At 37.7% G+C, this 27,018-nt stretch overlaps 2 protein-coding genes across 3 annotated transcripts in view; both read left to right on the top strand.

Moving 5' to 3' along the window:
• The window catches only part of cwc22 (CWC22 spliceosome associated protein homolog), a 64,500-nt gene extending 54,011 nt beyond the window's left edge, over positions 1–10,489 (top strand). The window contains exons 20-21 of the mRNA XM_051709114.1: positions 521–720; positions 7,777–10,489. Of these exons, the coding sequence (XP_051565074.1) occupies positions 521–720; positions 7,777–8,336 (760 nt within the window). The 3' untranslated portion in view covers positions 8,337–10,489. The remainder of the gene's footprint in view (positions 1–520; positions 721–7,776) is intronic.
• Positions 10,490–15,318: 4,829 nt separating this feature from the next.
• The window catches only part of znf385b (zinc finger protein 385B), a 213,640-nt gene continuing 201,940 nt past the window's right edge, over positions 15,319–27,018 (top strand). For both annotated transcript variants that reach the window (XM_051709124.1, XM_051709120.1), the window contains exon 1: positions 15,319–15,445. The gene's annotated coding sequence lies outside the window, so the exon portion shown is untranslated. The remainder of the gene's footprint in view (positions 15,446–27,018) is intronic.

Here is a 27,018-nt window from a genome sequence, read left to right as displayed (position 1 = left end):
AAGTGCCTTTAAAAGTGCCCCCTCCCCCCATAAAGTGCATCTGGAATTTAATTACATTTGGACTCTGTCTGGCCCTCCCCATCACAGGAAGGAAATACTAAGAACATTTAATATAGGTTACCAATTTAAAAAAACTATTGGCAGACTAACTGGCTTTCTTTCAACACATTATCGAATCAGCACAATCCAGTATCGGTTGACCTCTAATTTGTATCTATTTATATAATGGTACATAAACCAATTTTAATGTGATATATATGTGGAAAACATGTCTTGAGGATTTTAAACTTGCATATAGCCTACACTGTTTTACTGATTAGCAATGTTAAGGCCATGTTGAATGTGTGCCCCTGCCTGTTTAAGTAAGAGTCTGTGATGCATGATTTATTTTGAGATTGTTTTGGTTTGTTTTGGTATGGGGATACGGTATTAATTTGATTTGTTCTGGTCTTTAAAAAGGTTTTAAATTGATTGATTTTAAAAACTCTGCAGCAACCCTGATTTTGCTGTCCTTCCTCAGGGATGAGCTTAGAGAACATCTGAAGAATGCTCCTAAGATGATCATGACCCAGAATCAGGATGTGCAATCATCTGATTCTTCCTCATCTTCCTCAGACTCCTCCTCATCCTCAGATTCCTCGTCTGACAGTGACAGCAGTGAGAGCGATTCTGATTCGTCTAGTGACTCAGACTCTTCCTCCAGCAGTGGCAGCTCTTCAGGTATTAAACACCCTGAGGCTTCCTCCATTTTAATCCGGATACATTTGAAAGCATTTTCCAATTTTTTTTCTTGCTCACACTGAAACATATGGAAACTCTTAAAACTGCGCATGCGAAAAATCGCCATTCAGTGTACGGTCTGAAGCGCAATTGCCCTTGTGTTCTGTCACAGGACAGCAATTCAGAGTAAACTTCCCATCATCTTCCCATTTTCAGAATCAGAATCAGAATGAGCTTTATTGCCAAGTATGCTTACACATACAAGGAATTTGTTGTGGTGACAGGAGCTTCCAGTACACAACAATACAATAACAGCAACAAGACTTTTAAAAAATAATTAAAATTGAATAAAAAATTGATAAATATTGAAAAGAAAAAAGTATATATAGAATACACAATAGACTATATATATATATATATATATATATATATATATACACACACATACATACACACATACATACACACACATACACACACACTACCGGTCAAAAGTTTTGAAATACATGACTGAAATTTTTCTCATGATCTTAAAAATCGATTGATCTGAAGGCATATGCTTAAATGTTGGAAATTAATTTTGTAGACAAAAAGTATAATTGTGCCACCATATTTATGTAATTATGTAACTACAATTTAATAAAATAAAAAAATACGTTTTTGAAATTGATGACTTGGACCAAATAATAAAGAAAAGCAGCCAATAAGTGCCCAACATAGATGGGAACTCCTTCAATACTGTTTAAAAAGCATCCCAGGGTGATACCTCAAGAAGATGGTTGAGCAAATGTCAAGAGTACATGTCTGCAAATTCTTGGCAAAGGGTGACTACTTTGAAGATGCTAAAATATAATACAGTTTTTATTTATTTTGGATTTTGTTTAGTCACAACATAATTCCCATAGTTCCATTTATGTTATTCCATAGTTTTGATGACTTTACTATTATTCTAATATGTGAAAAAAAAAAAAAAAAAATTATAATAAAGAATGAGTGTTTCAAAGCTTTTGACCGGTAGTGTACATACATATACACACATACACATACATACATATATACACAAATATGAATATGTATACATACATATACATACACACACACACACACACATACACATACGTAGTGCAAATCTAAATACAAATCGGTTATGTACAGTGCAAGGGAATGTAATGGCAGAAGAGGTAGGATGTGTTGGATAATATAAAAAGACTAAGCTGGGTATTGCACATTAATTATTGCTCAAAGAGGCAGTTTTAACTGTTCATGAGATGGATAGCCTGGGGGAAAAAACTGTTCCTGTGCCTGACGGTTCTGCTGCTCAGAGCTCTGATGTGTCGGCCAGAAGGCAACAGTTCAAAAAGGTAGTGGGCAGGGTGAGTGGTGTCCAGAGTGATTTTTCCAGCCTTTTTCCTCACTCTGGAAGTGTATAGTTCTTGAAGGGAGGGCAGGGGGCAACCAACAATCCTCTCAGCAGTCCGAACTGTCCTTTGTAGTCTTCTGATGTCTGATTTCGTATCTGAACCAAACCAGACAGTTATTGAAGTGCAGAGGACAGACTCAATGACCGCTGAGTAGAACTGTATCAGCAGCGCCTGTGGCAGGTTGAACTTCCTCAACTGGTGAAGGAAGTACAACCTCTCCTGGGCCTTTTGCACAATGGAGTCAGTGTGGGTCTCCCACTTCAGGTCCTGTGAGATGGTAGTGCCAGGAACCTGAGTGACTCCACTGCTGCCACAGTGCTGTTTAGAATGGTGAGGGGAGACAGTGTTGGGGGGTTCCTCATAAAGTCCACAATCATTTCCACCGTTTTGAGCGTGTTCAGCTCAAGGTTATTTTGACTGCACCAGACAGCCAGCTGTTTAACCTCCCTTCTGTATGCAGACTCATTGTCATCTCGGATGAGGCCGATGACAGTGGTATCGTCTGCAAACTTCAGGAGCTTGACAGATGGGTCCTTGACGATGCAGTCGTTGGTGTAGAGGGAGAAGAGTAGTGGGGAGAGCACACATCCCTGGGCGGCACCAGTGCTGATTGTACAGGTGCTGGAAGTGAATTTCCCCTGTCTCACAAGCTGCTGCCTGTCTGTCAGAAAGCTGGTAATCCACTGACAGATAGACGTGGGAACAGAGAGTTGGTATAATTTAGTCCGGAGAATAGCTGGGATGATGGTGTTGAAAGCCGAACTGAAGTCCACAAAAAGGATCCTTGCATATGTCCCTGGTCTGTCCAGATGTTGCAGGATATGATGCAATCCCATGTTGACTGCATCATCCACAGACCTGTTTGCTTGATACGCAAATTGAAGGGGATCTAGAAAGGGTCCAGTGATGTCCTTCAGGTGGGCCAACACAGTCTCTCAAATGACTTCATGACCACAGACGTCAGGGCGACAGGTCTGTAGTCATTAAGTCCTGTGATTTTTGGTTTCTTTGGGATGGGGATGATAGTGAAACGTTTGAAGCAGCATGGGAATTCACACTGCTCCAGTGATTTATTGAAGATCTGTGTGAAGATGGGGGCCAGCTGGTTAGCACAGGTGAAACACCATCTGGACCCTGTGCTTTCCTTATCCTTTGTTTTTGAAAGTCGTGGCTCACATCATCTTCACAGATCTTAAATACAGGTTGAGTAGCAGGAGGGGGATTGCAGGAGGTGTTGGTATTTGTGTGAAGTGAAGTTCAGAGTGGGTGTGGGGTGTGAGATTGGGCCTTTCAAATCTGCAGTAGAACACATTCAGGTCGTCAGCCAGTTGTTGGTCCACCACATGGTTGGGGGTAGGAGTCCTGTAATTTGTGAGTTGTTTCATGCCACTCCAGACTGATGCAGGGTCGTTAGTTGAAAACTTGTTTTTCAGCTTCTCAGAGTATCTTCTTTTAGCCACTCTGATTCCCTTATTCAGTGTGTTCCTGGCCTGATTGTACAAGACTTTATCCCCAACTCTGTAAGCATCCTCTTTGGCCTGACGAAGCTGCCTGAGTTCCGCTGTAAACCATGGTTTGTCGTTGTTAAATTTTAAATAAGTCCTAGTAGGAATGCACATATCCTCACAGAAACTGATATATGATGTAACAGTATCTGTGAGCTCATCCAGGTCTGTGGCTGCAGCCTCAAAAACACTCCAATCAGTGCAGTCAAAGCAGGCTTGTAGTTCCAGCTCTGCTTCGTTGGTCCATCTCTTTACAGTTCTTACTACAAGCTTAGCAGATTTTAATTTCTGTCTGTAGGTTGGAAGAAGATGAACCAGACAGTGATCAAATAGTCCCAAAGCTGCTCTAGGAACAGAGCATATGCATCCTTTATTGTTGTGTAGCGATGATCCAGTGTCTTCTGTCTCTGGTTGGGCATGTAATGTGCTGTTTGTATTTGGCCAGTTCACGTGTGAGATTTGCTTTGTTAAAATCCCCAAGAATAATAATAACTGAGTCCGGGTATTGTTGTTCCGTGTCTGTGATTTGATCAACCAGCTGTTGCAGCGCGGCATTCAAACACGCATTTGGCACGATATATACACTCACCAGAATAAACGAGGAAAACTCCTGCGGCGAGTAGAAAGGGTTACATATAATAAAGAGTGCTTCCAAATTAGGACAGCACATCTTCTTTAACGTTGTTACATCTGTACACCAACTTTCATTGATGTAAAAGCATGTTCCACCCCCTCTCGTTTTCCCCGTTATCTCCGCAATGCGATCCGTTCTGAACAGATGTAATGCGCTGTCCGGATGGCTTCACTCAGCCAGGTTTCTGTGAAGCACAAGGCAGCAGAGGTTGAAAAATCCTTGTTTGTGCGGGTGAGGAGATGTAGTTCGTCCATTTTGTTAGGGAGAGCGCGGAGATTCGCTAGATGAATGCTCGGCAGCGTTGTTCGAAAGCCCTGCCGTCGGAGCTTGACCAACGCGCCTGCCCGTCTCCCTCGCCTGCGTCTTATAGCGTGTTTAAACAACATAGCTGCGCCTCCGACTAAAATGTCAAACAAAACGTCATAATATTCAAAATCCGAGAAAAGATTGACTGGTATATGCTGTCGAATGTTCAGCAGTTCGTCTCTGGTAAAACTGACTGGAAAAAGATTACGAAACACAGGACAAACAAACAAAAACAACAAAACAATAGAAGCGCTCCACAACGAGGCGGCCATCCGTGGCGCAATCATGATGTAAACAGCAGCAAGACTTTTAAAAAATAATTAAAATTGAAAAAAAATGGATAAATGTTGAATGCAATGTGAATTGAAATGTGAATTTCCCAATGCAATGTGAAAATTGTACAAAGTAACATTTATCTTAAACAACGTTATGAAAATGGGTAACAGGCACAACAACGCCGCTACGACATGGGCTGACATCTTGAATGTTTTGGGTTGAATGGATCACATGACTGTGTCACATTACAGCAAATACGTCATCGATTTAAGATATCTCTGTTTTCGCTGTCAGAATCGCCGTCTCAGTTTGGATGCAAGGCCAAAACGCAGAGAAAAGATGTGTGGTCGTGGTCTGAGATAAAGGGATTTGAATTAAAGTATTCCAATTGTTTTTTTTTCTGTTTTTTTGCATTTTCCCTCTCAAGTCCAATGTTATTCAAGGGTTTTTGCACCTAAATGGTTGTAATTTAGTTTATGACCATTTAAAACCTTTTCTCTGAGACTTCAGACCAAACACATTCTTGTGCTAAAAAAAGCTTTATGCAATGAATAGAACAGAGTGCACGTGTCTCGAGACGTGTTTTTGAAAGTTGAAGATATTTTTAAATTGACACAGTGTGTAAAAAACACATCGAGACACAGCACAATGGTCAGAGACGTCCATCTAGCACGTTTACATAGAATAACAATGGAAAAACAGTGCAGACTGACAAAAATCTATTCTGTTTGAATGACCTCTTAGAAGTAAACAGACTTCTATATGTAAATAACCTCTTAAGAATAGCTAACTTCTGCATACTGGTGTAGTTTTCAATGAAAAACATATCTTGGCTTTCAATGAAGCCAGAGAACTGGCAGTGTATCTTCCTTATAAATAAATATCAGTTAACATCCATTAAACAGTAGAAGCAGAGATGACGTAACATCTCTTCTATAAATGTAACTTCATTAGCAGCCTCAAAAACAAATTACTGCACTTGAATAGCTGCGGCTCACAGCCTCCTGTCAGAATCTGTCTGTTCCCAAATCTAATTATAATAACTTTTTACACAATGCTCAAGCCATACAACGTATGTATTTGCATACACAATGGGTGGGGAAGTGTTTGTAATGTCCACTGTAATATACAAAATCGGAAAGAAGCTTTTATGAGCTATATCAAGTTATTCTGTTAAACAATGAAAGCTTGAATTGGAAATACTTGTCATTTAGAAACACTGTGTTCAAAAAGAGGAAACTCTGTATCTGATGGCAGTTTTGGTCATTTGAACTTATTATAGTAAGCAGGTTAATGAGAAGTTTGCCAATTTTAAGAATTTATGTGAAGGGGTTTAGAGATTCGACACTGCGCTGATGTACAGGCTTCTGGTGCAGTGAGTGACCCTTCATCAGGACTCAGGAAGGGAGGGTGAAAACACTCTACAACAAGCAGAATAATTAAGGAAGGAAAAAACAAACTCAAACATGAAACTGATCTCACATCAAGTCCTGACTCGAACATCACAATAAAGTTTTTTCACAGTTATTATTTAAAAACCCACACATTTGTAGGGGTAAAAAAAAAGCAGTATGTTCTCAGATATTTGTTTATTCTGTGCAGACCTACTCCAACATTCTCAATTCAAAAGCTTCTTATTCAGAACTGTTTTAATTTAAAAAAAGAGTACTGAAACGGAATGATTTTCATAACATTTGACATTGTAGTGTAGTCCAACTTGCTAATAAATGACTCTTATGAGCTGGTTCATTTTTATGAACAGGTCGAAAAGACTCATAGGGGTGGTGGTGGCGGCGGCGTAGCGGGCTAAAGCACAGAACTGGTAAGCAGAAAGTTGCCGGTTCGATCCCCACAGCCACCACCATTGTGTCCTTGAGAAAGGAACGTACCTCCAGGTTGCTCCAGGGGGATTGTCCCTGTAATAAGTGCACTGTAAGTCAGTTTGGATAAAATGTAAAACAGTGACTCACAAGTTTGAATTGTCTTGAATCACTCACTGAATCAGTTCTTTACTGTTCTTCACTTTCTCATTGAACTGCAAGTCATGTGTACAAAGAAGTTTTATTTTTTATTAAAAAGGTTTGGCAGGGACAGGAGCAGTGCCAAACAAGCTAAACAAATCATAACACTCTAGTTATAGTGTTTTACCCTCTAAACTGACTAGAAACCAAAAGAGTAAATAAAATGTCTTCAGCGTCCAAGACGCCCTACCTGATCTACTCTGTCTAGTCAAACACAAAACGTACAGTGGGTGGCACTCGCTCCTTACCTGGTGTGTTTACACAACAGTAGAAATCCTGCATGTATGTACGTCTTGCCTGTCCACAATGAGATTGTAGATGAACAATAACAAACAAAACGAATGGATTTAACAAAGGCTAGCGATTAATTAATACAGTAATGTACAGCTGAAGCGAATGGGTATTGTCTGGGTTTTTAAAGGAGCGGAGTATTGTCATTGGTGGAGGAAATGATGACGTCGTAGGGAATTTCCAGTAGAAGCAACCAATGGGAAGTGACTGGGAACATGAAAGTACGGAGAGCCAGAGACCGCGCTGAATGTCTCAAACACACACATATATATATATCATAGACATACACAGGAACGTAACAATAGTTTTGCTTTTTAGGATTTTTGTGTAGTTATATAATTTGTTTTGGTCAGTGGGGTTAGGGCCTTCCTCAAAAAGTACTAAAAGAATCGTTAAGGAACTGGAATCGGAATCAGAACCAGAATTGTTAATTGTCTTACGTTCCCCACCCCTACTCATATAATGTTACTGTATGAACTCCTCCAAACAACCCCAGAGCTGAGTAATGCTCGTTTCATATTACAAATCTGCTGATTTTTGATTCCTGTTTGGTCCTGAATACTACTTTAGAATACTGATGAAATAATTTTCTTCCTATGCAGACTCAGACTCGAGGCACAAGAAGGTGTCAGGCAAGAAGAAAAACAAGAAAAAGGAGAAGAGCTCCAGCAAGGCAGCAAAACAGCAATCTCCACTAGAGGAGCGGCCCAGCAAAAGACACGAGAGTCAGCAGCAAAATAGCAGCCCGGAGGACCGCCGAAGATCCAACAACCACAACAGAGATTCCCGCCGTCGGGGAGGAGAGGAGGACTCGCCTCCTGCTCGACAGCGGGAAGAACCAGAGCGTGGAAGAGGACACAAGGACCAGCAGCATCACAGGGACGCACAGGACTCGCGCAGCCGGCACAAGGACAGCAGCAAAAACGGCTCCCAGGTGGACAAGGACAAAGATGGACGGTGTAGCAGAGAGAAGGAGCCTCTGCGGCGAAGCAGAGAGAGGTCAAAGTCACGCGAGCGGACCCGCAAGGACATCAACTTCAGGGATTCATACAGAAACGGCATGGAGAGGGCGGACAAAGAGAACAGGCATTCTGACAGATATAGAGAGTCCAGGAGAAAAGAGGAGAGAAGCAGGAATAGTTCTCCTAGGAGGCATAGATAGCCCTCTTGAAGAAGAGGGAATAAAAATCATGATAGTCATGTTGTTGTACCAACTTTAAACCATCCTTGTTCACTGCGGTTCTTACTTATGTGTTCTTGCTTAGCCTCGATTTTGCTGTACGGTAAAGCCATAATGAAAGCGAACAGTTGTTGCCGTGCACACAGACTATGAATCTGTGTAAAGAGTTCCTGAAATGATTTTATCGGTTAAAATGAGCTTTGTTCATATTGTGGGAGACATTTAGTATTTTATGCATACTATATATATCGCCCAATTTTTTGTTGTTGTTTAAAATAATTGAGAAAAAAAAAAAGATTAAAGATGACATTTGCTATAAATTGACAAGGTTGACTGTGTTTATTAAAGGTTAGGGTCACATATGGTTTTTCATTCTATGTATGTTAAATAAATGGTAATCAAAACGGCAAAAACTAATTATAATTCTATGAACTAATTCTATGAAAAATAAAGTGCTGTTTTGGTTTGATTTCAATAAATCAAACCCAGTTTCTAATAGTTTTATCTGAAGAGATCTCAGAAACAAACCTTGTAATTGCAATACACTTATTTTAACAGTTCTTAGCGCGGGGTGATATGTTGAATATTCACAATATATTTGTAACGATTTCGTTGACGAAACAATTTAAGTGACATCGTGATTATTAAATAAAAAGCAGATAAAAGCAACGAGAAGGAGCCTCAGTGGGGGCCGTATAAATGAAAATGATTAAATATAATTGTAAATCGTGCGGAAAACAGTGTGGAAAACATTCTGAAAACTGGATTTTTACTAGGCATGCACCGATATAGAATTGGTGTGCCGATACCAATATCAGAGTATTTAGAACAACATCTGCCGATATCGTTAGTTTGGTGGTTCTTCTATTTTACACAACCTTGTTTTAAATCACTTAAAATGAATTACACAACTTCAAAATTAAATTAAAATCTCTTTATTCTCTATGTATCTTGGTTCCCAGTTTTACAGTAACTGCTCCCAGTTGTACACAAAAAACTGAAACAAAAAGCACATTAACTCACATTAGCATTCTTAACTCTCATAAAATTAATTCTGAAAAGCCTCTGTAAGGCTTATGTTAAATTGGTAAGATTTTGTATTTTTGTTGTTCTTGACTCCCATTAAAGGTGCTGTAAGCAGTAATTTATTTTTTTTTTTTTTTATGGAAATGCAAAAACAATTTCTACTCCTTGAAAAATATGAATGAAATAAAGTGTCCTGAGATATCTCACTGTCAATAATTGTTCACGTTCTCATAGCATTGTAGTTGCAGCGAATTATTGAGGCTTAATGCCATTTTTATGCCATGTTGCTCATAACAGTTGTCAGTTGAGGGTGCTGTTTTGCTGCTGTTGTGTTTAACAACCTTTTCTGCACTATTTCGGTCTCAATAAAGCTCTTTTGGTATCTTTGGAGTATGGATTTTGGAAAGAGTGGCGTGACAAATTAAACGGCTCAGTCTCATGAAGGTGAATCAAGTCACATTTCTGTTGTAGCCAATTTGTTTTTTTGTTGTGCTGAGTGTAATACGCCACATGTGATTTCTGTCACATCTTATCTAAGATGCACTAATATTACACCCTTGCACTGGACATAAATCTGCTTTGCTTTCACTGAATCTGTCGTGCTATAAGATAGGATTTCACATCTGCCATGATCTTGCATGTATCTTCAGGGGTAACTGAGCCTACACTGTTTAAGTGAAGCCCAATATAGATGTTTTTTTTTTTTTTTTTTTTTTTTTTTTTTTTTTTGGTAGTTGCCATTGTTGGGATGCAGGACAAACCCACTGATTGTAAAGCAGCAAACTGCATATGAATTAAAGGTCATCAATCAAGTGTTGGCTGTCAGTTAAGAGAGGAAAGATTCCATGTTTACTTAATGCTACTGTACTAAACTCACTAGTTGCATCAATGTCTCAAAAACATTTCCAGGTCACCATGTAAGGTATTTTCATATTATTTTCTGGACAGTTAAGCACATTTTACCACCAATTTCTCATTACCGTAATGCATTTTTATATTTCACTTTGAGGTTTTTGGAAACTTCCATAATTTTTAGTAGATTCTTATTAGATTATCATTGTAATCCAAAATATTTCTTAAAAAAAATTATTTACATTGGTATAAAATAAAGGCAGTACATAAAATATGAAATGCAACTAATTGTCTATCATTTACATATATATATACATACACAATATATATATAGTGTCTATACTTTAGATTTAAGTACAATTGTGTGTATATACTGTGTTTTTCAAATTGCAGTAATGAGATGCCACAGTGCAATCTTTGTTTTGATTTTGGGATGAAATCTGATCCAGACATGTTCTTGACAGGTTTCATGAGATGCACCCAGTCAAATCCTTCCAAAGTGAATAACAATCAGCTTGAATACTCAAGTGGGTCAGTGGCATTAATAACTAATTCTTTGTTTGCAGTGCTTAAATATCTTGATTATTATCTGTTCCCACTCGAGACAGGCTGTCGACAGTATCAGAGCTGAAGAAATACATTCTCTCTATAAGGCAACAATAAAAGAGTGCGCTCTGGAGGGAAAAGCTGGCCTGTTTCATTATCAGTGAAGCAAGAGATAGACCTATTATTTCTAACTCCTTTGACACCACACTGTCAGAGTTACTTGTGGAAAAGCTTCTTCTCCGTTTCCAGTTCCACCAACAGCTTCTCTGCAGGAAGTTTGCACTTTTATATCAGGAGACATTTTTGGAAGTAGCCCACTTCCATTCACAGCTAACTGCTAATTTGCATGCCTGACTCAGGAAACACTTTTTTTCACCCATATAGTTATATACAGTGGCAAGAAAAAGTATGTGAACCCTTCAGAATTAGCTGGTTTTCTGAATTAATTGTTAATTAAATGGTATCTCATATTCATCAAAGTCACAAGTATGGACAAACACAATGTGCTTAAGCTAACAACACACAAACAATTATAATCTTTCATGTCTTTGCTGAATATATACCATTAAACATTCACATTGCTGTAGAAAATGTAAGTGAACCCTTGGATTTAATGACTGATCTATCCTCCTTTGGCTGCAATAACCTCAACCAAGTGTTTCCGGTAGCTGCGGATTAGACCTGCACAACATTCAAAAGGAAATTTGGACCATTCTTCCTTACAGGACTGCTTCAGCTCAGCCATATTCTTGGAGGTCTGGTGTGAACGGCTCACTTAAAGTCATTACACACCATCTCTTTTGGGTTAAGGTCTGGGCTCTGACTGGGCCACTCCAAAAGGTGGAGTTACTTAGAAGTTTAGGGTCATTGTCCTGCTGCATCAACCAACTTCTACTGAGTTTCAGCTGGTGCACAGCAACCCTGACATTATCCTGTAGGATATATTGATTAAAACTGAGAATTCATTTTTCACTCTGATGGCAAGCGAAGCAGCCCCGAAGCAGCAGCAAAGCAGCCCCAAATCATGATGCTCCCAACACCGTACTTCACCTTTGGGATGATGTTTTTATGTTGGTACCTGGTGCCTTTTTTATGCCATACATAGTGCTTCGTGTTCTTCCCAAACAATTAAGCTTAGTTTCATCAGTCCACAAAACATTTTCCCAGTGACGTTGTGGAGTGTCAATGTGGTCTTTGGCAAACTTCTGGCACGCATAAATGTTTTTGTTGGAAAGCAGCGGCTTCCTTTGTGGTGTCCTGCTGTGGACGTCATGGATTTGTTTAATGTTTTCCATATAGTAGATAATTGAACAGAGATTTTAACCAGTTCCAATGATTCCTTCTAGTCTTTAGCTGTCACCCTAGGGTTCTTTTTTACCTCATTGAGCATTCTGTGGTGTGCCCTTTGAGCCATCTTGGCTGGACGGCCATTTCTAGGGAGAGTAGCCACAGTACTAAATTGTCTCCATTTATTGACAGTTTGTCTAACTGTAGACAGATGAATAGCTAAGCTCTTCCAGATAACTTTGTAACCCTTTCCAGCTTCATGCAAAGCAACAATTCTTGAACATAGGTCTTTTGAGATCTCTTTTTTGTGAGGTATGGTCTATGTAAGAGGATGCTTCTTGTGAATAGCAAACTCAAAATGTTTGAGTACTTTTTATAAGTCAAAGCAGCTCTAACCCACACCTCCAATTTTGTTCCATTAATTGAATGCCAGGTTTGCCAACTCCTGACTCTAATTAGCTTAGGTTGATGTTGTTAGCCTAGGGGTTTGCATACTTTTTCCAACCTACACTGTGAATGTTTGAATGATGTATTCAGTATGTACAAGAACAATACAAGTTTGTGTTTTATTAGTTAAAACACATTGTGTTTGTTCATTATTGTAACTTAGATGAAGATCAAACCAAACTTCAAGACAAATTTAAACATAAATGCAGGTAATTCCAAAGGGTTCACATACTTTTTCTTGCCACCGTATGTCAGGATGTTTCAGTTTTCATTCTGTGATATTGAAGGAACAATTCATCCAAAAATGAAAAGTCTTTCATTTTGTACTCATCCTCATGTCATTTCAATCATGTATGACTTACTTGCTTACATTAAACACAAAAGGATATGTTAGGAAGAATGACAGTCTTCTTTTTCACAATGAAAGTGAATGGTGACTAAGGCTAACATTCTGCCTAACATCTCCTTTTGTGTTTTGCGGGCCCAGATTTTACAATGAACAGTAATAAGTGACTTAACACAGAACCAAAATTGTTTATCGTCAAAAAAATCAATAATTGAAATTTATCAGCATTGAACTGCAAAGACTTTACAATATGCAAAATTATTCACATGACAAAGGCTGAATAGGAAATTGGACTTTGTGGATTTACATTGTTTTCATAGTTTGAGTGTCTGATTTCCCAAAGTCTTGATAGTTTCACGCTCTTGGCAGTCAATAATTCACAAATCACAAATAATTTTTGTCCTCGTTGCAAGTGAGCCCATATTTAATGTAGTCTGGGTTGAATGTTCCTTTAACTTACATGCTTTTGTTCAGGTTTTTGAGGATGAGGACATGTCATGCAACCTGTCCATGTTTTCATCTGTCTAATTTTCTTGCTTATACCAAGTGACTGATGAATTTGTGCCCAAAATACTGTTGTGTTTGATCGGATGCAAGGCGTTTGAAGTCAACATCAAAAGACATGGAATGCATATTCACCTGCAACCCACCATTTGTGTACCATTAAGCTAGACTGTGTATCTGATCCTCTGCTGTTCTGTTGACTAAGTCAGCATTTGTTCATAAATGTACAGCACTGAAGTTATTCATAGTTCTCAGACTGAGAAGTGAGATAGTCTTTTAAAGGGAGATTCTGAGTTGTGGGAATCACAGGTTCCATCAGTCTCCAAACACCTGACTCATTCCTGGGACACATTCGAAAGGCATGACATAAACATCAGATGCACTGATGATGGCTGCGTCAGTCTCCAGTACTGTTTGTGCATACATTATATATATATATATATATATATATATATATATATATATATATATATATATATATATATATATATATATATATATATATATATATATATATATATATAAATGTATGCACAAACAGTACTGGAGACTGACGTTCCCTGGGACTCAAACCCATGACCGTGGCATTGCAATCACAATACCAGTTGAGCTACAGAAACAAAATGTAACATATGTGTTGTGTGTGGTCATGCTGATGGCTGTCAGTTCGAGAATGGGCAGTTCCTTGAATGCCTGGATTGAAAATATTGCCATGAATGTAAGCTCTGCCCAACATCACCACAGGAAGTGAATGAAAGGGTAGAGTTCCGTGTGGGTGCTTCCCGAACCCTGTTTTTAAATTCTAAAATAGAATTTTTTTTTGCAGATTACTGCTATTGTAGCATGCAATTATTGGTCCATATGTTCTGGTAAGTAGTCTCACCACAGCAAACATCTTGAACATTATTAGGCTGTTCAAATAGAAACTTTGTGTACTCAAGGCTTGCTTGGCAAAGTTGAAAGGAAATTAACAAACAGAACTTGTTTGTTTACACTTAAACTCACTGTCCCCCTCATTCATATTAAAAAAAGGAAATGCACATTTAAAGAATGGTAGCTTTGGCATTACAGGAATTGGTTTAATTAGTGTTTTGGGTTGTGGTCATTCAGTTACAGTTCTATGCTATTAATAACTTTACAACCTCATCTTAATTTTCATAAGCCGAATATTTATTATTATGAGATTGTTGGTAGTCAACCAAGTTGTCCGATTAACAGAAGTGTTAATTCCCTCTTAGTTCAGTTGGATAAAAACATTTGATCATACAGACATTTCAGTGCATTTAAGTAAAAACAGCTTTAATTAAACAATTTTATGTATGTATCATTTGTCATGATTAAATGAAATTATTTAGGCAATAATATATGTGCATTATATTGGCCACTGGAACACCCATATTTGTTCACCACTAGTCATTGTTACCTACTGAATAAATTTGACTTTTTGTATAATTTTGCATAATAAATGAATAAATGCCAGAACGTTTTTTTTTTTATTATTATTTTCCCCCTGGGGGATGCTAAATATAAACCAGCAATATAAAAAAAAACTCCCTTAATTTCATGGGTAAAATTGAAATTTGTAATTTATTGACATATAATTGCAAAGTGATTTCTTCCCGGAGAGAGAAAGAGAGGGAGACAGTGTACAACCAGAGAAAGTAGGGCATTCAGTATGTGCTCTCAGGTAGCTTTGCCCCTGAGGTCCTGGGATGAGCGTGCGTGGAGATTTCCAAGACGAGACAGGACGCTACATTACGAATTCAGTATGAATACTACGGCGAAGTTTTAGCTTATGTATATTAATTAGGTCATCCTGACATTGCACGGTTACTTCACAATAGCGAATGAGTGGCTCGTAAATATTAATCACGCCTAGCTGACGTCACTCAGTAACCTTCCAATGGCGAAGACTTGTCTCATGAATATTAATGAAAAGCATTAATCGTAGTAGGATTTGAAAACACTTCAGTCAAGGACGGAGCTCATCGCCTCAAACACGGTCCGTATGTGTCCTGGTCACCCTGCAACACAAAGTGACGCCAAATCTGTTAAACTTTACCGGCAAACGACAACTGTTCAGGTGAGTGAACCTTGGGAGAATGTAACTCAATGAAGTCATATCAAAAAGTGTTATTTAGAAATAATCGCACGAGCACGAATAACCGTTCAGATAAGGATGGGCTGACTGACTGACTGACTGACAAGTAAAGTCCGTTGCAAGTATTTAAAATATTATTTGGCTTTTTTTTTTTTTATTCAGATAAATGTATCACATTTTATCTTAAAGTAGAAGAACAATGGACGTCGACACTTACCTACAGGTTGGCGACGTTGGCATGAAAATCATTATAATCACAGAGATTACGGAAATCTTACTGCGTGACTAAACAGGCAACTTGTTTTTTGAAGCATCAAGACTGTATTTAATATATTGTTTTTCATATCTTGTTTTATCTTATTTATGAGTGTATTAGGCAGAAATATTGTGCGTATTCTCCAAGCGCGTCTTTGGACTCGGTCTGCTTCCGAAAGCAGAGGGCATATTTCGTTCACAGGTATCTAAAATAGGAAAACGCTTTCATCTACTGTACACACCTCATTCGAATTAAAAGTTGTTTACTGTCTCTGTCAGTTTAAACCCTGCGTAGTAGGCATCATAAGCGTTATAGCTCACTTGGGACGCGCTCATGATGCCTTAAAATGCTTTCAAGACAGTTTAAATAACAGACCCCTATAAGACGAACACTTAAATACAGGTAATTTAGCAAATTACACAGTAGATGCAAATATGTAAAATGTATTTATATTATGTGTGTGTGTATATATATATATATATATATATATATATACATACATACATACTGTGTATATACTGTATATATATATATATTTCATATATTAATTTACTATATACTACTGTATATGTTAAGTGTGCAGGACCTTAGAATGGAAGTACACCAGTGATACCGGGATTACAGTAGTGACATCCTTTCACTGTTTGATGCCATGTTTTCACTTTTGTCCTAAATCCGTCTTATATTTGTAATTCTACAGTAAGCCTCATAATGTATGCAACCTAAAGGGCTAGACTGACTTTGAGCACTGGCCTGAGAGTATTCGGGCAACCTCTATTCATTCATTCTAATACTCATAATATTAAAAATAAAGGGAAAAAAAATTCTTATTGACAAAATGTATCTGAATATGCCATCAGAATTCCATAGGAAGTGCGTGAAGGTCATTTTCATCCTCTTTAGAAAGACTATATGTGATACAAAAGTGTTATTTTGGCTATGACCTTGTTAAGACTCGCAAACAAGATTTGAGAAATACATGGAAAGGCAATAAATGTTATCAGTGTAATACATTTTTTAGTAATAAAATATTCCAAAAATGACATCCCATTGGTTCAATTTGACCTCCTTTATGCATTGAAGTTAACAAGTTTATTGACCCCCCCCCCCCCCCCCCATTTCTTTTTGTGTGTAATATGAACGTGAGGCAGAACGTGTGGCTTTTCATTTCTTCTTTCTGAAGTGAATCCTGTATATAATTAAGAGAGCACTTATGTACTTTCCACACCAGGATTCATTTGCTCAGAAATATTGCATCACTCATACCTAAAAACACTGTGATGCCTTAAAGCATTAATCTTGGAAAAATGGGTCAGCTTGAAAGTCTTTTCATAAAGATGTGTAAGTCCACCTTTGTTCTAGGTGTCTCTTAGATAAATGTGCTCACAATGACAATTAGCAAGTCTTTGCAAGCATAAAATTGTAGTACACATCGTATTGTTCTTTCTTTCCTTCCACTCTTCCTTCCTTCCTTCCTTCCTTGTAAATACAAAATATCGGTTCACACTTCTGCTGTACCAGAGAGAATATACTTATTTGCTTTAGTCAAGGTTAGCTAGAACATCTTGGCAATTTTATAAATATCCTTAAAGGAAAGTAACACTTGGATGTATACAGTCACCTGCCCTGGTTATGCAAGATCAATGAGAATATATTGGAAATGTAATTTCCTTAAATCTGAAATGTGTAATTTCTGCACCACTTGTGCCACCAAACAATGTGTGTCTCAGATGGGCTTGACATGACTACATTGGGTCAACCAATGGTGTGAGTTTAGGATGGGACAACCTGTTTGTCCGACCAGTGGAAGATAGTGGAGTGTTTGAAACGTGTTTGATAACAGTAATTGCTTTTGCAATTTGCAAATGAAAAAAGCAACAAATAAATAGCTTGGTGCTGCTAGTGATGAAGATTACACACTTGACCTTCAAGGAATAGATAGGTCTTATGAATTTAGATGTCTCAGCCTAGTACTTATAGTACTCAACTTTGCCTGTTCTACTTAAAGGGATAGTTCACCCAAAAATGAAAATTCTCTCATCATTTACTCACCCTCATGCCATCCCAGACGTGTATGACTTTCTTTCTTCTGCTGAACACAAATATTTTTAGGAGAATATCTCAGCTCTGTATGGCCATACAATGCAAGTAAATGGTGTCCAGAACATAAAGGCATCATAAAAGTAATCCATACGACTCCAGTGTTTAAATCTATGTATTCAGAAGCGGTATGATAGGTGAGAAACAGATCAATATTTACGTCCTTTTTTTACCATAAATCTCCACTTTCACTTTCAAGATGGGAAAGAATGTGAATGTGAAATTGGAGATTTATAGTGAAAAAGGACTTATATATTGATCTGTTTCTCACCCACACCTATCATACCGCTTCTGAAGATATGGATTTAAAGTCTTATGGATTACTTTTATGTTTCCTTTATATGATTTTTGGAGCGTCAAAGGTCTGGTCACCATTCACTTGCAATGTAAGGACCAAAAGAGCTAAGATATTCTTCTAAAAATCTTTGTTTGTGTTCAGCAGAAGAAATAAAATCATACACATCTGGGATGGCATGAAGGTGAGTAAATGAAGAGAATTTTCATGTTTGGGTGAACTATACCTTTAATGTAAGGAGATGCAAGGACAACCTCTGAATTAAACCCAAGCTCTTGGCATGTTTGATTTGATAAATATCATGTCGTAAGTAGAAGGGCTTTGTTAGTTGGCGTCACCTCTATTCTGGATCCATTTTAAAGGAAGGGTGTTACCCTGGACCATGGATACCAGTATGAGAATGTAAATGGCGTACATCACAGGTTTGCGACAGGAATCAAATGTTGTGTGAAATATCTCGCAAGATTCTCCACAACTATTATAGCATTGGTGTGAAATGAGCAGCATCTATACCAGCAAGTGTGTTCGTCTCATCTCGCACCTGTCCATAGTTGAACAGTTAGCTGGTAGCCTAGTAACACAAATCTGTTTCCTACTTATTTTTCATCGTTTACTCACCCTTATTTTGTTCATCACCCTTAACCTGTATTATTTTCTTTCTTCCGTGAAGAAAGAAGTCTGAGCTGCTCTTTCCATACAACGTAAGTGGATGGTGACTTACACTATCAGGCTCCACAAAGGATGAAAAAGCACCATAAAATGTACCCTACAACATGTGTACTACCTTTTAAGGTTTCTAAAGTCATACAATAGATTTGTGTGAGGAACAGACTGAAATTTAAAGTTGTTATTCACTGATAATTTTCCTCACAACTCAGAAATCGGATCCGTTCTTGGTTCAGAATGACATGTGGGTGAATAAATGATTGCATTAATGATCTATTCCAGTGGTTCCCAACCCTGTTCCTGGAGGTCCCCCAACACTACACATTTTGGATATCTCCCTAATCAAACACACTCTACACAAGTAGAGACTCCACAATCTGAATTGGGTGTGTCAGATAAGGGAGGTATACAAAATGTGCACTGTTGGGGCACCTCCAGGAACAGGGTTGAGAACCACTGACCTATTCATTTAAAGGTGTCTTGGCATACACTTTTTTATTTATTTATTTATTTATTTTATTATTATTTTCCCAGAGGTCCACTGATAATGTAAGTACATTTTTTTTGCTCTCATAATTTAGTAATATATTATCAATTTCCACCCTGTCTCTGGCCCTCTGTCTGAAACGCTTGGTTTTGGCCTAAGCACTTTCTTAAAACTTCAAAGTAAACACCCACTGTTATGATTAGCTAACATCGTGCAGCCCCATAAATACAGCCATATTTGAAACTCAATCAGAATAGAATGAACAAGCCCTTCAACATTATAAAACTACATTTCGGCGTTTACACATAACACACATTTAACACATTGCATCTGAATATATTTAATTGTTCACTCAAGCTCATCAGCACCATAAACTATGAAACAGTCATGACATTTGAAATATTCATGAATGAAACTGGTTATGTACGGTTTTGCGATTGGGTCCAAAAATGTTTTTAACTGTCCCATTCTTCAATAACAGTCCCTTTGCAAAGCTTGAATCGTATTTTGACTGGTTCACAAGCAATTCACACTGATACGAGCTGGAAAAAGCACACATACATAGTCCAAAGCACGGTGAACTAGACGCACACACATACAGTATCATCCTGCACTGAAGGGCACATCGCCGTAAATGCATCAAAACGGTCAGTGACGCCCATCTAGTGCATGTTTACATACACCAACTATTAAACATAGTGCAGATGGGTGGGAGAGCATGTCCAGGATGCATCTGTGCTCAAAACAACAAGACCCAGAGCATCTGATGAATGGGGTCTCCTTTTCAGAGTTGTAACTTGACACTGTGTCTTTTCAAAGCGGCACAAGATACGACAACAGTCAAAGATATCTGTCTAGTGCATGTTTATATACAAAAATAATTAAAAATAGTCTAGATGGGTCCCCTTCGGTGTTCTGGAATAGTTAGGACACATTGTCTGTCTCTCTCTCTCTCTCTCTCTTTACAAATGTAATGCCAGTGGGCAGGGCCAATGATGTGATAATGAAAGGAAGCGATGATGTTGTTGCTATAGAGGTGGTCATGAATTAATGATCCCCCTAGTGATGTAGGGAAGTTAAGGAAGTAGAGAACGAGGTGTTTTTGCAGCTTGATTTCGATAAATGCTTTTATTGCAATTGGGATTAAGTTTTGAGTTCTGAAATTGACAGTGTTTTTATAGTAGAATGACTTCTTATATATCAAAATATCAAAGGAATTGATTCCACATTACATGACCTCTTCAAATGTAGGGCGTCATTAAGGATGTTGTCATGATGACTGTAAAATGTGGTTCAGAACTCCTGTATGTTTGGAAAATACTTCCCTCATATTTACCCAATATTGGCTGCAGACCGTACATTGAAATACCATTACGCATTATTTACAGTAAACAGGCTGATAGCGTATCATGGACTATTTTAAGTAGTTCTTACCATACACCATGTGCATTTTATTGTTTAACCTGATTATTTTTGTTCTTTCACCAGACACCAACTCAGTCACTAGCGCTATTGTTTTTCACTATCTTTGCAGTGCACTGCACAAAAGCCATGCTGCCATACCACAATAAATGCTGGTTTTGTGGTATAGCATGTCCCCTGCAGCTGGGAGATGCCTGTATAGGTGACTGGTAATTAGTCCCATTCTGTCTGCTGTGATTTATGGAGCTCACCGTCATGCATGAAAATGATCCATGAGCCAAGTTCTGCACAAGCGTGCTCCCGTAGGTCTATTATGATTTCATATTTTAGGAAAATGGAATTCATTATCCACTAAGTTCATAAACCATTAATCGGCACATTTAGTCTTTAAGATATTTATACTGTAGTTTCATGGCCTTTTGGAAGCCATGTTGCCACTACTGTACAATACATACTGCTGTACTCTATACTCTCTTTAATGTCTAGAGGTAGGCGGTATGTATCACGGTAACAGTATATATCACGCTTAGTTATTTTCCTGTAAATTCAATGAAACAATGATTTGATTATTTGATCTTCTATTTGGAACTTGACAGAAGCTAACCAAAAGATAAGATTATTCATAACAAATGAATCATAAGTTTGGCATCAGTGCAAATACAGCTTTACATTATTTAACGCTTACGGTAAAAACATAAGACTCAAATCATTAATACCAAAATACTGATTGAAAGAGCCAAAAATTACAATATACAGTCTAGCCACTTTCCAGCAACAATAACAATACACGCAGCTTTGTTTCGATATTCTATTGGTCACGTCTTCTCGTCATACGAATTCGCAGGTGTGAGTTCACCAAACTTTAATGTGAAATGTGAATGTGAAATTTCTTCGCATGAGCTTGCGTTTCCAGGAGTGAATGGGAGTGAATGGAGCACGAAGTGTGATATGACCACGGCTTGATGCGACAAGTTGCGATGTTGTAAACAACTAAACTCTACTTCAAATTACACCCCTTAATAACAGGTTCTTTCTCATCTTGACTTGTTTAGGACACTTATTTTTGCATTACATGTTTCTTCGTGGCTCTCACATCTAGGTAACTTACAGCAGTGCTGCCAACTGATAGCTGCACAAACATAGAAATTAATGTAGCAAAACTTCTGCTGGTTGACATTTCTTCCATCACACTGTACATATTGTCATGTCAGTATATATTATATAGTATAGCGCCCAGCTCCAATTATGTCAATTAACATATGTCTCTGTTGGTCTTTTAGTAATTTGTCATTATGGTGAAATACTACCGAGGGCCTTTACCAGCTAAATTATATAAAAAACTAATTTGCCATTAAGGTCACAACTGCTGTAGAGTGACATGCAATTGTGTCATGACGTCTAATGAGACCTGAATTAACATGCATATTACTGGCAAAATAACACACCTGTGTATGCACACCTCTATCATTGTGTGTGTAGTTCCTTCGAACGTACATTTATTTTTTCTGACGGAAAAGCCCAGGAGGGGGCTGCTGCTCCTAGCTGGATATGGAATGGGGTGGAAATAAATTGCCTCTACATCTCCAGCGTCTCTGTAGGATATCGGGAAGGTCAGCTAGTTCCAGTAATTAGTAAGAGGGATGAACATGTGAGGTGAAATAGGGAGAAGGGAATGGTTCCTCTTTGGAGGGGTAAATGGATCACTGTTATTAGTGTTTTTGTTTTTTCTGACAAGGTTGGGGCTGTTTCAAAAGATGTAAAAAAAAAATTTAAAAAAATCTGAAAAATGGGAAGCCCCACAAATTTGCGTCAAAACAGGTGGGTTCCGTAACACTTTTTTCCAAAAAGAAATTGATTTGTAACAAAAACATATAAACCTTTCAAGTCAGGCCTACTATGAGTTCTGAGGTTGTTAAATGATGGTATATGCTTCTGTAGGAGCAAAATCAAGTAATTGTGATTTCAAAATCTGATTTTATGTGAAGAACCCCACTACCCATAATCCTGAAGAGAGATCCATTAATCAGAAAAGTAAAATCAAAAAGTTTCTTTTGAAGAAATGGAAATGGCAAAAGAGGTCTGTAGCATCCCTACACTTATTTGTATATGTTTGAATATTTTGCAATAAAGTTATAGTATATATATATATATATATATATATATATATATATATATATATATATATATATATATATTAGTAGTTTATAAAATATGCGATATATCACTTATACTCCATTGGCCCCGAGGAAGCCCCGAGAGTGACAGTGGGAACCCAACTAGCCCTGGCATGCACTAGCATGCCCTCATTTGGCCCCACATTGGAAACGTGGCTTTTAACTACTTTGAGTTGTTGTGACAGCCAACAACTGCACAAATTGAGCGTGAAATAAATTTTTACTCCAAATAAAACTTAAATGTCTGTTGTCTGGATTGCTTGTTTCCGTTAGTTTTACATCGCGTCTCAAGACCAGAAACAAAAAACTGGCAATTATATGGTGCTGCACATTGGTTGCTCAGGAAATCTGTGGATAGAAACTCAATAGTTTTACATTGTATGTCATTTGCAATACTTCATGGGTTAAGTAGTTCATTCACTCAAAAAAGATGTTTAGTCTTGTATTTTTTTGTTTTCAATTTTTGTGTACTTTTTGTATATACTTATATTATATACTACAAATCAAACGTTGTAATGTTGTGATTTATGGTGGAGCGGGTTGGTTTAATTCATAGTTTAGAACTCTTTATTGAAGAGTTTTTTTTTTTTAAATGCCTCTGGAGAAATGAATGGTAAACTAATGGAACCAAGGCTGCTAAAAAGTGGGTGGTTACTATTGCACTCCATAAACCACATGTGCTCTGAATATTTCATTCCATCTCCCTGTGGCCTCACCCTGTCATCCACTCTTTTCCCCAGCTCGCGAGTGGGTGTCCCCTTCCATCGCACGGGGCTGCATGGTTCATTCTTATGGCATCCATTAAGTTCCTTTGATTCATAAGTCAATGTATGTTTGTTCTGACCCACCATGCTAGGGGTCCTGCCAAGCTAATGTTAATTTGGCCAGTTTCTTGCTTATTAAAGGGATGGTTTTCCCAAAAATACAGATGCATAGTAAATGTGACAGTATCTATCACGTCTTAAATCCATAAGCCCTCTAGATGCTACCAGAATGGTGTTTATAAATCAAATATTTCCAAATCAAAATTGTGATTGGATGAGCCACATTCTAAGCCATTGTAGAATGGCGATAAAAGTACACCAGTGACCGTACTTTCTAGCCTATACTGTATTAATGCACCAAGTTGCTAAATTACTTGGCAACTGTAAACAGCCTACAGTTATGCTAATGAACTATATTACTCGGCAGAAGAAGATTTGGATTTGCTTTGTGCATAAGAACACCCCTTACCCATGGTAAAATTATTGTAACACTTGACCTTGCGTGGCTTATAGCAGTAATATATTGTGTATATATATTCTATTTTTTGTTAAATGCCATGGTTTTAAAAAGGTTTGAAAACAACTGAAATCAAAGCATACTTAAATTGTCCCCATGCTAATCTTATTACTGTTCAAATAATAATAATAAAAAAATTGCCTAACTTCGGAGATGCGTCCTAGCAGTTAGTTTGCGTGTTAAAGATATGTTGGGTTGTGGTTCTTGTGTGTTTGACCAAGTTTAAATATAATTTCCCAAATGCTTTCCTCATCATTTCCTGTCCTCTATAATAAAAGGGTTAAAATGAAATAAAAGTAAAAAAAAAAAAAACAAAGAAAGAAAAAAAAAAGACTCAGCAATTTGAAATTATGTCCCTCTATGGCACCCAATTAGAAACTCCTTAGCATTAGTCCTAAAACTCTTTTTTTCTACATCAGCAAAGGAGTTAATGTTTTCTTACTAGGGTTTCCTCATTTCCAACATGCTCAAAATCAGTAGTTCTCAACTGGTTCAGGACCCAGATTTTCCATTGGACATTAATAAGTAACCCAACACACACAAAAAAAAAGTCCTTAAAATCAAACAATGAAATTCATATATATTTTATCATATTTATTATATTTATTAAGCCAATAATTCACTGCACAAAACACATTGTTGTTGGCATAAACCATGTTTATCCTAGCTGCAAGTGAACCTGTATTTAATTTAGCCTGGGTGTATTTTATTTGTTTTTGCTTAGGTTAATTTATGGTTTTTGAGATTGAAAGCGTGTTACACAACCTGTCCATGGCATCTGGCTAATCTGGCTAGGTTCTACCAAGTGATAGAGGAATTTGTGACAAAATATTGTAGAGTTTGAAGAGTTAGATGCACAGTCAACAACAAAAGATGTGGGAAGCGATTTCTCTTTGATACATGTATTTAATTTAACATCTATTGTATATCTCCCTTATCTGGTTCCCAATTCAGGTTGTGGAGTCTCTACTTGTGTAGAGTGTGTTTGATTAGGGAGATATCCAAAATGTGTAGTGTTGGGGGACCTCCAGGAACAGGGTTGGGAACCACTGGAATAGATCATTAATGCAATCATTTATTCACCCACATGTCATTCTGAACCAAGAACGGATAAGACAATTTTAATTTTAAACGTTAATTTAGTTTTAAATAGCATTATTTGTATTTAGCAATGTTTTTGTTTCTTTTTTTTTTTTTTTTATATTATCCGTGACCTTAACTGTGGCCCATTTTTTTAGTTCATGACCCATCAGTTAAGAACCATTGTTTTACTGGCCACATTTGCAAATATTAGTTTTGATATTTTGAACTGTTCTTTTCTTTTTTTATTGTTGTGTCAGATTTGGATCAGACAAATTGGATTTCCATCATATCAAATCCAATTTGTAGCATTTCTTTTTACTTTTAAGAAAGCAGTAGAGATAAAGTGCTGAGTCTGCACCCAGTAATTCGGTTTCACTATAATCAGGTTGTGTTCAGCCATGGCCTCTTAAAACTCTTGGCTCAACTCGTGAGCTTGAGGGCTTTCACTTATCTCCTTTAGATTGGCTACTGGCACGAAGTGGCTGTCCTTAGCCAGACTTCTAAGTTCCTCAGACGTCCCGTCAATCAACTGTGGTTAGTGTGATGGAACCTAAGAGTGGAACTGAGCTGCAATAGCTGCCTCGATATCCCTGCTGAAAAGACCAGCATTACTTGCCACCAGCTTATGTTGTGTTTTGGGTGCTAGTCCCTTAGCATTGAATGCTGGTTTGCTGGTGTCTCCACCAGACTTAACCTATCTTAACCAGCTTCATCAGAAAGACCATGCTGGTAAAAAGCAAGGCTATGCTGGTCTGCAAGCTAGACCACCACCAAACCAGCACTAACCAGCATAAACCAGCCTAGACCAGAATGGGAACTGCATACTGGTTTAGCTGTTCTTTTCAGCAGGGATGTAACCCTGCAAAAATCTGATAAAAGCCAATCTTCTCTATTTATATTTCAACATGTCCATTAATGATTTAAGCCATGAATGTTGCACATCATGTTTGAATTTCACCATGTACCTAATCCCAGATAATGGCATGCATGTAACACAATCAGATCGGATCCAGCAACAGTGAGACTAGCTCAGTTTTAAAACCTAGTAAGCTGCCTTGCTGTCTACTAGCTACCTAGTACCAGAGACAATTTAGCAGAAACGGGCCACTTCTATTAAAATGAATAGGAGAAATTGGAATGCCTAACAGTCAACAGATGTAGAAAGGAAGTCCCGTCTTACAGGTAAAAGAGCCAATCACTTTTTAGATATAAAAAAACCCTGTCAAACAACTCGACAATGCACATGCACATTAGCTATGCAGGCCGAGAATTTTTAATTTTTTTAAAAAAAATTTTAAGCATAATCTGAAGTAAGAAGCACAGTTTATGATTCCAGTGTTGTCAGATTTTACTGCTGATTTAAAATATGTTTTTTGATCATGATCTTGACCAATCATTTTGGAGATTTCGGTATTTTCCCATTCAAGTAGACCGGAGCTGTACTGTCATGACTGAAAAATAGCTCCCCGAGAGCATTCCAAAGGTGGCCGTCAGTGGACTGACTTGCTAGAAAGACTTTGCTAGTACTCATACAGGATGCATCCTTGTTTTCAAAACAGCTAGACGGAGTAAAGTAGAATGGAATAGAATGCAGAGGTTCCGAGATGTATTTTTAAAACTTTTAACTAGACTCTTGATTTGGAATGCTCAACATTGGCAGCACCTCTTTGCGTCATTCAAACAATGATGGAACGCATGTGAGACTCGACCCACAACTGATTTAAATAGTTTGGCATTTGCAAGTTGCTAAGAAAATGGTGCAATATTGCAATTAGCATAAAAATACATAGC

The sequence above is a fragment of the Myxocyprinus asiaticus genome, chromosome 10 (assembly GCF_019703515.2).
Source record: "Myxocyprinus asiaticus isolate MX2 ecotype Aquarium Trade chromosome 10, UBuf_Myxa_2, whole genome shotgun sequence".
NCBI classification, from domain to species: Eukaryota; Metazoa; Chordata; class Actinopteri; order Cypriniformes; family Catostomidae; genus Myxocyprinus; species Myxocyprinus asiaticus.
The sequence above is the reverse complement of the archived record's forward strand: the minus strand, read 5'-3'. Positions and strand labels throughout refer to the sequence as shown.